The sequence below is a fragment of the Dreissena polymorpha genome, unplaced genomic scaffold, assembly GCF_020536995.1.
Source record: "Dreissena polymorpha isolate Duluth1 unplaced genomic scaffold, UMN_Dpol_1.0 chrUn008, whole genome shotgun sequence".
Taxonomy (NCBI): domain Eukaryota; kingdom Metazoa; phylum Mollusca; class Bivalvia; order Myida; family Dreissenidae; genus Dreissena; species Dreissena polymorpha.
In genome coordinates this window covers 581,706-594,886 of record NW_026273322.1, presented here as the reverse complement: position 1 = coordinate 594,886, position 13,181 = coordinate 581,706, and the positions used below count along the sequence as shown (strand labels likewise).

General features: G+C 35.7%; 1 protein-coding gene across 4 annotated transcripts in view; it reads left to right on the top strand.

Annotated features, from left to right (window-relative positions):
* The first annotated feature begins 3,659 nt into the window (after positions 1–3,659).
* The window catches only part of LOC127863431 (periodic tryptophan protein 2 homolog), a 36,448-nt gene continuing 26,926 nt past the window's right edge, over positions 3,660–13,181 (top strand). The window contains exons 1-4 of one of the 4 annotated variants that reach the window (XM_052402959.1): positions 3,671–3,807; positions 5,678–5,735; positions 6,765–6,877; positions 7,573–7,667. In XM_052402959.1, the coding sequence (XP_052258919.1) occupies positions 5,733–5,735; positions 6,765–6,877; positions 7,573–7,667 (211 nt within the window). In that variant the 5' untranslated portion in view covers positions 3,671–3,807; positions 5,678–5,732. Of the gene's footprint in view, positions 3,808–4,061; positions 4,178–4,831; positions 4,927–5,677; positions 5,736–6,764; positions 6,878–7,572; positions 7,668–13,181 lie in introns of those variants that run through there. The other 3 variants (XM_052402955.1, XM_052402956.1, XM_052402957.1) reach the window with 3 other exon arrangements.

Here is a 13,181-nt window from a genome sequence, read left to right as displayed (position 1 = left end):
CGAAATGAGATGCACGAGGACTAAGTTTAAACTTAGTCCTCGTGCATCTCATTTCGAGTTCGTAAAATTATGAATGCACTAAGTAGTCTCTCTTAGAGTACGTTAACTACGCCCCGCCACTGCCCCGCCTAAAATCTCCATATACAAGTGAAAAAGTGTTCTTTTTTGTTTTACTATTGTTATTCATTACAATTTAGTGATCTAAAGTGTAAAGGAAAACGAGCCTTTCAATATTGTCGGCTACGGAGTAAAACCCCAAAGGTTGACAAATCTTCGTTGCCATCACTGTCAACTGTTCGACCATGTTGGTATTTCTGAGTGGCATATTCTCTTACACTTCTAGTGACTACTCGATGCTCTATTTTCAGATGGATTTTACAATTTAATACGTAGCAGTGAAGCGGTGTTATGAGTGGATTATACAAGTGAATTAAAAAGTTTGATGATTTTACTCTGGCTTGTTTTTTATGTTTTACTACTTTGTTTAAAATAATAGATGTGAGATTCAGAAACGTATCACTATTTTCCAACTACAGAGATGTCATGACGTCACGGTACTCGAACTCTTGCCCTTGAAGAACATGAACTACCGGTATTTAAAAAAACACACTGATTTCAGTGAAAGTTTGTATTATTATTTCGATCATGTATATAAAACATATATTTTCGATCGTGGTTCCGCCACATGTGAACATATGTTTTTGTGTATCGGAAAGTAGCAATTCTGGTGCTATGGTTTGTATCCAACTATAAAAAAGCTTAATGATAACAAAAATGAGAAACATTTTATTTAATTGCTAATTAATTTGACTCATGATTTTCTGAAGATATTTATACTTTCTTTTAAAAGTTATGTGAATACTGAGAAGCTGAGTGTGGATTTGGAGTTCTGGTTTAACAATTCAAAGGTATGTATAAAATAGAAGATGGACCAAACCTTTCCCCGTTCCTATAGGCGAAAGAAAGTGTAATGTGTGTAATATAATAGAAGATGAATTTCACTTTGAATTAAGATCTCAGTATATACCATTTTATTACAGACATAGACCTAACAAGCACAAGTTTATTGAATTACTAACAACAGTACCGAAAATAAAACGTTGCTGCACAAACTATGCTGTTACATGTACAACTCATTTTTAGTAAGGGATATAAATACATATGTTCCGTGTTGATCTATGTATATGTTAACGGTCGCTATAAATTTTCCGTAAAAAACAGTATTCGAATGTTTTGTTGTTGTTGTTGTTGTTGTTGTTGTTGTTTTTATCAATGGTCAGCATCATCTTTTCAATAAATGCATTGTTACAGGATCGTTTCTGTTCCTAAATGCTTCTACAACATTGTGCCGTAGTCTGAACGACCATTGGGGCACCACAGATGATCTGGCAACCAGTTCTCTCCATTCCTCTCGCCTCTCGGACTGTCTTAAGGCTTCGCTGAGCCTCATCCCTGTCCACTCTGAGACGTTGTCCTCCCATCTTTTCATTTGTCTGCCTCTCCTCCTCTCTCCTTTTATTGTGCCTTGAAACACAGTCTTGGCAAGCCTTGACGATCGTGAGACGTGCCCATACCACTTTAGTTTGCGTCTTTTCACAGTGGTCAGAAGTTCTTCATGGGACCCGATGGCTTGCCTGATTCTGTTTCGGACTTCCTCGTTAGTGATGCGGTCCTTGTAGGAGATGCAGAGGAGTCGTCGAAAGCATCTAATTTCCATGGCCTGTATCCTTTTCTTCAAGTCAGCTGTTAGTGTCCATGACTCAGCAACCAACAACGACGACCACCCCATCCTTCGTGTAGAAGTGGAAGCAGCAATTAAATCGCTGAAGAATGGGAAGTCAGCAGGAATGGACAATATTCCAGGAGAGCTGGTAAAGGCAGGGGGAGAGGAAGAGATGATCAGTGCTTTACTGACCATCTGCAAAAATATCTGGTAGACGGGGGAATGGCCCACACCGTGGACGCAGTCCCTCATCATCACCCTCCCCAAGAAAGGCAACTTACTTATGTCAGAACTACAGAACTATCAGCCTCATCAGTCACCCGAAGAAAGTTATGCTGAAGATCTTACTGAACATATTGAAGCCACAAGCAGAGAAGATAATCGCTGAAGAACAGGCAGACTTCAGACAAGGGCGCAGTACAACGGAGATCTTCAACCTCAGGATACTGTGCGAGAGGTACCTGCAACACCAACAGGACCTCTACCACGTCTTCGACTTTAAGAAGGCTTTCGACAGGGTATGGCATGCAGCACTGTGGGCTACCATGAGGCAATACAACATCAACGCCAACCTGATGAGAGTCATAGAACACCTTTATGACAATGCCACAAGTGCCGTATACACATCAATACAACATTGTTAAGCCATCCTTCAACAAATATATATTTTTGTGTTTCCGTGCACTTTTGTTGCCGTTTCCAGAGACGGAAAAGGCTCAAATCGTCAAGTCAGATATTTTCGTGGATGGCCCGGGGTAGGGGTGAGTACAAGCACCCTAGGATTTATTTTTTTAATGGTTCGATTTGGTAATCATTTTTGCGTATGTTCTTCTTAAAAATGCATGCTTCCACATATGTTTCTTTGTACGTAATTTTCAAAAGTCGGAAACTAGTAAATCCCATGTCCAAACTGTTTCTCAAAATGTGAATATGATGCCCGATTGAATATAAGATCGTATTCTACAGTGGTAATCGACTGTGAACAGAACAGAACAGAACGGTACTTTATTCGTTTTCACAGGTTACTAAACAGTGACATTTTGTAATAAAATGTGAGCTTATTTATCAGAGAATTGAACAAATATTAAAAAAAAACAGTAGTATATACGATAAATCATAGACGATCATGTGGGAAAGTGGTTGTTATGTGAAGAATCTCAAGTAGAGGGTCAGTAACATAATGGTTATTTAAACAATATATTGTCTGTAAAGAAATAAAAAAATTAGGATTTGAACCAGTAGGTGTTAAATAATTAATAGGTACTTCTGTGAATTCGCTCCATTTACAGAAGTAGGATTAATGATCAACAACAGCAATAATACTTCAAATAATAATAACAACAACAACAACAACAATTAATAGTTAACGATTAATTACTAGTTAAATACTTGTATGTGGATACGCTCCATTTACAAAAAATGGATTATTGATTAACAACGCCAGAATTAATCAGAAAAATACTACTAATAATAGTGACAACAACAACAACATCAACGATATTACTCATGGTAATACTAGTGATAATACTAATAATGATGATAACAGTTAAGAATTACACTTAACATTAGGCGTCGAACATCTCTCTTCAAATTCACTTTATTTTACACGCTATGGCATTTACTATGTATAATACATACCTGTACATGCATTTGTGTAGTAAAATTAACAATGGCAATATCTATTTTAACATTTAATTATGATCGAGCGTAGGAAATTCCCGTTAGTAGAATATAGTACTCTCCCATCGAAAGTAAAGTTACTGTGGTAGATCAGTACCCTGTCTTATTTATTGCACTATTTGAGAATTTGCCTATTGATTGCGATAATATAAAAAACCGCTTTCTAAGAAGTACATCTACTTAGTTTTTTTTAGTATTAATGTGTCGTCTTTAAATTAAAATGAATAGTTTTGTGTAACCTATTGTTTAGGCTCTTGAAAACATTTGGTCGATGTTTGCCTTCCGGTGAAAATGAAAACAGATACACGTGAAACTAATTAAGTGCCTGACAATACTATATATTTGTTGCAAACTTAACTCTGCCCTTTCCACAAATTAACATAAGAATGAAGTTTGCATATAAGGTAGAAACGTCTTAACAAAATTCGAAATAAAATACGGATGGAATAAAATCATGTATTTTCGCGATGTTTGTGCTTGTAAAATCGATCGAGATTGAGATTAGATAAATCATATGCCATTAGCATTGATTGAGATAGTTTAACAATATCTTTGTACAATATTAAAAGCATTGAAAGTACAGCCAAACACATTTTGCACTTTAAATTATTAAATACAAGTATAGGATATCCCCTTGCAATTTGTTACACATCTGAAACGATCTTTTGGGGCTATGCAAGTAAACATTAAGTCATGTGGACATATCCTTCTTTCTTACAGTTCAATCCATTCCTTTAGAATCAACCTAGTCTGGTCTATAGGTCCAAGGTCAAGGTAACATTTAAAGGTCAATAAGAGCGGTATTTTTACATGCTTAAACCTAGTTCTGGCTACCATAACTTTAAATGTCGCTTTTTATGATTTTTGACTGGCGAGACTTTATAGTTATGGACCAACCCCATTAGGAAAGTCAACCAGAAATTCCCGAAAAGTTGACAGTTAACAAAGACCGGTCCAAAACAGCTTTTAAATGCAGTTGTTGGCCCAAATCAACCACTTGATTGGAAAGATTGACATTTTTCACATTTAACTGATATATTCTTTCACAAAATACTATCTTAAACATTTAAAATGTATCTATTCTGCTCTTACATATCGAGAAAAACAGCGATGTGACTGACTTTCTTGAAATGCGAATCTCCCGAGATTTCACGGTCATATGACGTTATTTCTATTTTTAGTAACAAACCATGTGCTCAAGTGTTTTCAAATTCAGAATGACATTTCCCGGTATTTTAATTATTCTGGATTATTTTGTAAACAAATTGTAGTGTCAATACAAAGTCAAAGTAAATATTATATAAAACTACCTGATTCACAATGAAATCATTCTTAATAATCCACCAGACGTAAGTTGTTAATCACAAATAACAGATTTCAGAAAACGAAAGTAATGTTTACAATTTCAGCATAAAATGTCAAGGTCGATCCGAAAGTATCCAAATGAAAACTCGTCACGTGACAAAGCGACAATGGCGTCAAAATTGTGAATTTCAGACTGATGAGAGTTATTTTCATCTATTGTAAGATGCATTAGAAACATTTGAACCTTAAAATATTCCTCGATGCAGTAATTTATATTCATTCACCAATATATGTAGAAATGTATCCAAGAAAATGAGCTTTCTTTGATTTATAGCGTGACATAAATATGTTACGACTCTGGTTGACTTTCGATACGGGGTTAGCTTCAGCGTACAGGTCTGTCTATACTATATTAACTGAACGCTGAAGTTTCTTTAGCTAGCTTAAACCAATCCAAAGTTAAAATTTTAGTCAAAGGTCAAAGGTTATAATAAGAAATCCAACCTTAACACAAATGACATGGCTTTATGAGGGGCTTCTTTTTACATTATGTAGTGTTGTGTGAATCACCAAAACTTCAATGTTTAAGTCATAATTCAATATGAAAGGTCAAAACAAAATATTGAGAATAACGATGATTTTCAGATAAATTGCCTGAAGTTTTCAGCATTCTTAGACCAAATGGCTCAGTGTTGTTTTCTTCGTAAAAAATCGGGTCCTGTATTCGGCCCAATTCCCAATTAAAAAAAGTATATATTTTTCCCAAAAGGCTCCTAAAAATTCTCAATTGAAGGTTTCAAAAACAAAAAAAAGAAATTATATATTTTTTGGATAGATTTCAAATTTGTGTTCATCTCCCATCAAGCAATATCAGTTCAACCTTATTAAAAATAATATTGAAAAACACTTTTATTCTAAATTGAAGCATTATTTAGATAAACAGCAACAACACTATTTTTTCAATTTCAGTCAAAACGCCTTGAATTTTCCCAATTCAAAGGGACCTGGTCCCGACATTCCCAAAATGGTAAAAAAATAACCTGTGGCTGACACACAAACCTTGTCCCATGGTCAAGGTCAACATTTGGATATAAGTAATAGATTGTGACTTTGTTCATTCTTTACCTCTAAAAAGGCGTTTATTGTGCACAATTGTCAGTGATTTTTATACGCCCGTTTTTAAAAACGGAACGTATTATAGTTTCACCATTAGCGGGCGAGCAACAGGCAGGCGGCATCCACAGCATTGTCCGCTCTTTAATTCAAATAGTTTTCATCCGATCTTTACCAAACTTGTTCAGAAGTTGTGTATAGACAATATCTAGGTCAAGTTCGGATATGGGTCATGCCGGGTCAAAAAACAAGTAGGTCACGGAGTCACTTAGTGCATTTCAAGGATTAAGCATGGTGTCTGCTCTCTAATTGAAGTAGTTTTCATCCGATCTTCACCAAACTTGGTCAGAAGTGGTATCTAGAAAATATCTAGGTCAATTTCGAATATGGGTAATGCCTTGGTCACGGGGTCACTTAGTGCATTTCAAGCATTTAGCATGGTGTCCGCTCTCTAATTGAAGTAGTTTTCATCCGATCTTCACCAATTTTGGTCTGAAGTTGTGTCTAGATGATATATAGGTCAAGTTCAAGTTGTCCAAAACCTTCGAACGGGCGTATCTTGTGACAGTTTGGCACTATTGTTTTGTTTGCTTTATATCATACAGCCCGTGCCTTTAAGATTTGGAAAAATAGCGTAATTTAACATACAATTGGGAAAAACAAAACATTCATATAAACATTAATTTGAATATAAATAATAGTATTGCAATCATTCATAAGTGCATGTTTGACATCATTATTCAATTTATATTATTTAGTGCTATGGAATTATAATTAACTCAACCAATTATTGAGTTTATTGGAAATCTTTGGCATCTTTTTACGGAAACTTTGGTAAGATTGTTTGGAGAAAAAAAATGCCATTAAGAAACCCCCCCACTGCTTGTTGATTTTTAAGTTGTCACAACCTACTATGACATGAATTGCATGTCATGCTTTTCAGTTTTCTAATTTGCTGGGGTCAGTGTATAAGAAGGGGAACCTGCTGTTCACTCCAGATGGCAACAGTGTCATGAGCCCGGTGGGCAACAGGGTCACTGTGTTCGATTTGAAGAAGTAAGTTCAATTTAGAAACGATCAACTTGTAAGGATTTGACCTATTAAGACTGTGTTTAAATAAGCAGATATGCCACAAATTATTGATTGTGATTCAAAGTATATTTTCCATAAGACATTCATGCAATTAATTGTATATTATATTATATATTATTATATGTTGTGATTTATCATCAAAATATAGTGGAGACTATATTTAGCATAATTGTCTCACGCTGTGACAATAATAACGCATGTATTTATAATTTTATTATTTGTTGTGATTTATGATCAACAATTACATTAAAAGAGCTGCAACAATTTAGCTAAGGCTTAATTCAATTTGGTCTCAAACATCATGTAGTAGAGAATCGTTGCTGCTGAAAACATCATACTTAATACTTGTCTTTTACCCAGATTCAAAAAAATAAATAAATATAAATATGTACTTCATCTTTTCACCTTTTGCAAGCACTGTCTACAGAATAAACTGGGCTTATGCATTGGCATTAAGTGTTATCCTAGATTACCCTGTTCAGTATCATTAACTACACTTTCTGCCCAGACTTGAATTATGTTTAGATGAGACTTCAAGATGCATTCAAGAGGAAATTGTCATCCCTCATTAGCCTGTGCAGTCCAGAATGACATTTTAAGAACATGCATACAGCCCAATTTTCCCAGAACAAGGCTAAATTATTTCTCTATTTCCTCAGCAACAAGTCAGAGACCCTTCCAATAGAGGCTCGTATGAACATAACCTGCATCGCCCTATCACCTGATGGCTACACATTCATAGTAGTCAGTGAAGGTAAGCCTGGCACCACACATATATGCATTCATTGCAGTCATTGAAGGTAAGCCTGGCACCAGACAGCTACCCATTCATTGTAGTCAGTGAAGGTAAGCCTGGCACCAGATGACTACACGTTCATTGAAGTCATTGAAGGTAAGCCTGGCACCAGATGGCTACACATTCATTGTAGTCAGTGAAGGTCACAGGTATTGGGCGCGTGGCCAAGTCATTTTGACCAAAAAAAATTTTTTTTTATTCTGATTAAATATATATATACAAGGTAGGTATCTCTTAACATAGGAAAATCAACTTCATCAACATTTGTAAGCCATTAAGTGCCTAAATGGCGGTCAATTTTCGTAAACTATGTACCATTTTGTTTGGAAAGATTGCCTCGTGACGAAAAATGACCCAAAACGGCTACTTGCCAACATAAACTACAAGAAGAAATGTAGAAATGCTAGGTCGGCTTCGATCTGACCGAACGTTCAGTGCCGATTTTACAAGAGTAAAATCTATCGAAATACACCAGCTACCGAACATAATGCGCATTAATGCAATAAAAAAATACGAGTTTATCAACTTACGACACAGATTCGTCCTTTTGTTTGCGTTATACCGTCGAAATCGTTGTAAATTGGGAATTGTTTATCGGCAATTTTGAGTCCTGAGCTCCATGTCGATCAGACACTATCGTTGGATAAATTGCGTAAGGTGAAGGACGTTTTGCAAGCGCCTGCCATGACCCGGATCATTGTACATGATTGACATAAACATTCAAACATAACGATTATATTAGTGTTTGGTGTGAACAAAAAGACAAGTCTGTGTTGTAAGTTGACAGGGCTTTTTTTCCTGACTTTGTGAAGCGGCCCTGGCCCCTCACTTTGTGAAAAAATGAGTCACGAACTTGTCAAAATTGTGAAAAATTGAGTCGCGAACTTCTTAAAATTGTGACAAAACGAGTCGCGAACTTCTTAAAATTGTGAAATTCAAAGTTCAATGCATTAGTATAGTTCAAGCATGTTTAACACTTGAATATTATCAAAATTTCCTTAAATAATGCAATAAAGGCATGTTTTCCTTCTATGAATACTGTATTTGATACAATAACAACACATATACATATATCTGATTTGCAAAACATTCATGTACCAAATGAAACTAAAATACCTGGTCCCAACACTTCTTTACCACAGGAATAACATTTATAAACATAGAACAGTTCAAGGGCACATAACTCAGACATGTTCTGGATTTTACAGCTTAAGAACTCAGTTCTTTTTACTCTTGAAAATGTCAATAATTCTCTGAATATATGAAGAGGAAAAATTCCTTCTTCATGATAATTTTCATGTTCTGTGAGCCTGACCCTCGCCAGTGCATGATGATCTCCCTGGGAGGTTGTCATTTGATCTGAAACATTAGGTATACATTGAACAACAGTACTTTTGTAAGAAATGTAAACAAGTTATTTTATTTTTCAAATTTTTTCACGAAGCAGTAAATAGACTACATACAAAGTTTAAATCATGAATATGCGTCATGAATATGCATTTAAATTAAAAAAATATATATGAAGGGACCACATTATTACTTTAACCAAGATTTACAATCGTAAACAGATACGAATAACAAGTCTCGGTCATCAATACTAGAGGATGCTTTGACTAGGGGCCGTTTTGACTAGCTTCCATCAATAGTCAATACATAAGCCGCAGCAGATGCTTTCACTTTTATCAAATAACGTTCCTTATAATGTTATCAATGTGCATGTTTCAAAACTTACCCTTCTGTAGAAAGCTTTTGTTTCTTCACTGCTATCCCAAATTTCAATAAATCGGGATTATTTTGCGTTTTTTTTATTTTCTTCGTGTTACAAGTAACGAGCATTCAGCGTCGCCATTTTTTTTTATAGTGACGTTGCTAGGCAGAGCTTTTACTATTTACGCCGGTTTCACCGGTGACACAACACTTTAAAATCGATTAAAACAAGCAAACATCGGTAACGCGAGTCGACAATTTTTGTGCGTGTTCGGTTATGAAACTTATATTTTTGTTCTGAAATGGCCGTTTTTGACAGTTTTGAGCACAAAAAGTCTGTTTTTCACGATTTAAAACGGCTGAATTTGTAAATATTCACGGACATGTCAGGTTTGTGAATTGGCCGTGTCAAAATTGTGAAATGTCCGTCCACGGCCAATCGCAAAGAAGGAAAAAAGCCCTGGTTGATAAACTTGTATTTGTTTTATTGTACTAATGCGGATTATGTTCGGTAGCTGGCGTATTTCGATAGTTTTACTCTTGTTAAATCGGCACTGAACGTTCGGTCAGATCGGAGCCGACCTAGCATTTCTACGAGTTCGAGAAATGTTTTCTTGTCATTTTTGTCATGAGGCAACCTTTCCCAACAAAATGGTGCATAGTTTACGAAAATCGACCGCCATTTAGGCACTTTATGGTTTAAAAATGTTGATGTAGGTGATTTTCCTGTGTCAAGAGATACCTACCTTGTATATATATATATATATTATATCAATTTTTTTTAATTATTATTATATTTTTGTGTGTGGTCAAAATGACTTGGCCACGCGCCCAATACCTGTGGTGAAGGTAAGCCTGGCACCAGACATATGTACATTCATTGTAGTAATTGAAGGTAAGCCTGTCACCTGATGGCTACACATTCATTGTAGTCATTGAAGGTAAGCCTGGCACCAGATGGCTACACATTCATTGTAGTCATTGAAGGTAAGCCTGGCACCAGATGGCTACCCATTCATTGTAGTGACTGAAGGTAAGCCTGGCACCAGACATATAATACATTTACCTGCATCCCCCTGTCACCTGATGGCTACACGTTCATTGTAGTCATTGAAGGTAAGCCTGGCACCAGACATATATTCATTTATTGTAGTAATTGAAGGTAAGCCTGGCACCAGATGGCTACACATTCATGGTAGTCAGTGAAGGTAAGCCTGGCACAAGATGGCTACACATTCATTGTAGTCAGTGAAGGTAAGTAGGCACCAGACATATACACATTCATTGTAGTAATTGAAGGTAAGCCTGGCACCAGATGGCTACACATTCATGGTAGTCAGTGAAGGTAAGTTTCAAAATAATATCTCAGTTCAGTGCGTTTTTTCACTATTTTGGGAATGGGGCCAGGTTCTTTGGATTGATAAAAAATCACAATGTAACGACTAAACTTGGAAAATAAGTTTTGTTGTTTTTCTGCTAACAAATGGTTCAAAATGGAGATTAAAAATGTTTTCAGACTTATATTTACCTAGGTTCCACTTATAGAGCTGAATGGGAGATGAACAAAATGTTGAAATGTTGGAAATCTTCAATTGGGAATTTTTCTGTCCCATTTGGGAAAAATATATACTTTTCACCATTGGGAATTGGGTCGAACATTGACGCTTTATGCACATGCACGAAACCCAGTTTTCTCTGAAAGAGACTCGAATTTTTATTAAGACTTTGAAATATTGTTTTGATAATCAAAGGCAAAAGTGACTGATCACACATGTGCAGATCTACATGTGTCTACATGGGTGCACGTGAATCTTTGACAAATGAGTGAGGTCTAAGCATTTTCTTGAGTGTTTCTTATAATGTTTATTAAATTATGTTGACTGATGAAAACATATGTTAGATAACACAAACACGACCTAAAAATTGCCAATTGAATGTATCAAAAAAAAATTTTTTACATCACAACATTTTGTTCCCATCCAGCTCTATAAGTTGAACGTTAGTAAATATAATATTGAAAACACTTTTATTATAAATTTGAAACATTTGTTAGCAAAACAACAAGAGCATCAATTTCCCAATTTAAGTCAAAACGCAGGGTCTTTTCCCAATTCAAATGGACCCAGCCCCATTCCAAACATGGTGAAAAAAACGCTGCTTGTAATTTAACTGTCAAAGAATAAGTCACCGATGTGATATACAAACCTGTTTTTGGCTCAACGGCTTTATTATCAGATTACACCATTTCAATGGTAATTTGTAATATCACAGGGTCATGTTTTCCACTTGGATAAGCGCAGCCACATTCAATTGAAATTTCTACTTCTTTGAAGTTTTTGTCCCTGTCATGATTATTGCAAAAGGGCATATAGTGTTACTGTATGTGTGTTTGCTCTTTAGTTTTTGTAGGACATTTTGTGTTAGGGCCATAACTTTTTTGTACATGATTGGATATTGAAAAGAAATTGTCACAAAGGATTATCATATTAAGAGGATTTTTAAATTGCTGTCTGAATTTTTCTTTGTTTTGTTCGTCACAAAAATGTTTGACATATATGTTATGGCGAATTTTTCAACATTTTGGAAATGGGGTCCCTTTGGATTGAGAAAATTTGCGGCGTTTTGACTAAAATTGGGAAATTAGTGTTGTTTTGCTAAAAATGCTTTTAATTTGAGAGAGGAAGAGATCTAAAAAAAAAAAAAAAAAATGAAACATTTCATTGGGAATTTTTAGGTTCCATTTGGGAAAAATATATACTTTTTGCCATTAGAAATGGGGCCAATTTTGCGGACCCAATTTGAAAAAAAACACACACTGAGTCACAACATAAAAATAACATGTTCATGGAAGATTGTCTAATCCTCCTTGCAAGTAATACCTTATTTGTTGGTACATTGTATTACACTGTCTGCCAATTATTCATGATAAAATGTATGATGACTTTGGATTGATAGTGTTATACTGTTCCAAAATAAATCCAGACAAACTTGGCCCATTTGCTTACTGTCCAAAAGTCATTCTCATTTTGGAATTAAAGTAAATAACATGTTTCAATGTGCTCTTTTATTATATTTGTTCTATTATTTTTATGCCCACCTTCGAAGAAGAGGGGGTATATTGTTTTGCACATGTCGGTCGGTCGATCGGTCTGTCCGTCCACCAGATGATTTCCGGATGAGAACGCTTAGGCCTAGGATCATGATACTTCATAGGTATATTGATCATGCCTGGCAGATGACCCCTATTGATTTTTAGGTCACTAGGTCAAAGGTCAAGGTCACAGTGACTCGAAAAAGTAAAATGGTTTCTAGATGATTACTCAAGAATGCTTAGGCCTAGGATCACGAAACTTCATAGGTATATTGATCATGACTGGCAGATGACCCCTATTGATTTTCAGATCACTAGGTCAAAGGTCAAGGTCACTGTGACTCAAAATAGTAAAATGGTTTCCGGATGATAACTCAAGAATGCTTACGCCTAAGATCATGAAACTTCATAGGTACATTGATAATGACTGGCAGATGACCCCTATCAATTTTCAGGTCACTAGGCGAAAGGTCAAGGTCACAGTGACTCGAAACAGTAAAATGGTTTCCTGATGATAACTTGAGAATAATTAGGCCTAGGATCATGAAACTTCATAGGTACATTGATCATGACTGGCAGATGACCCCTATCAATTTTGATTTTCATCCAGGTCACTAGGTCAAAGGTCAATGTTACAGTGGCAAAAAACGTATTCACACAATGGCTGCCACTAC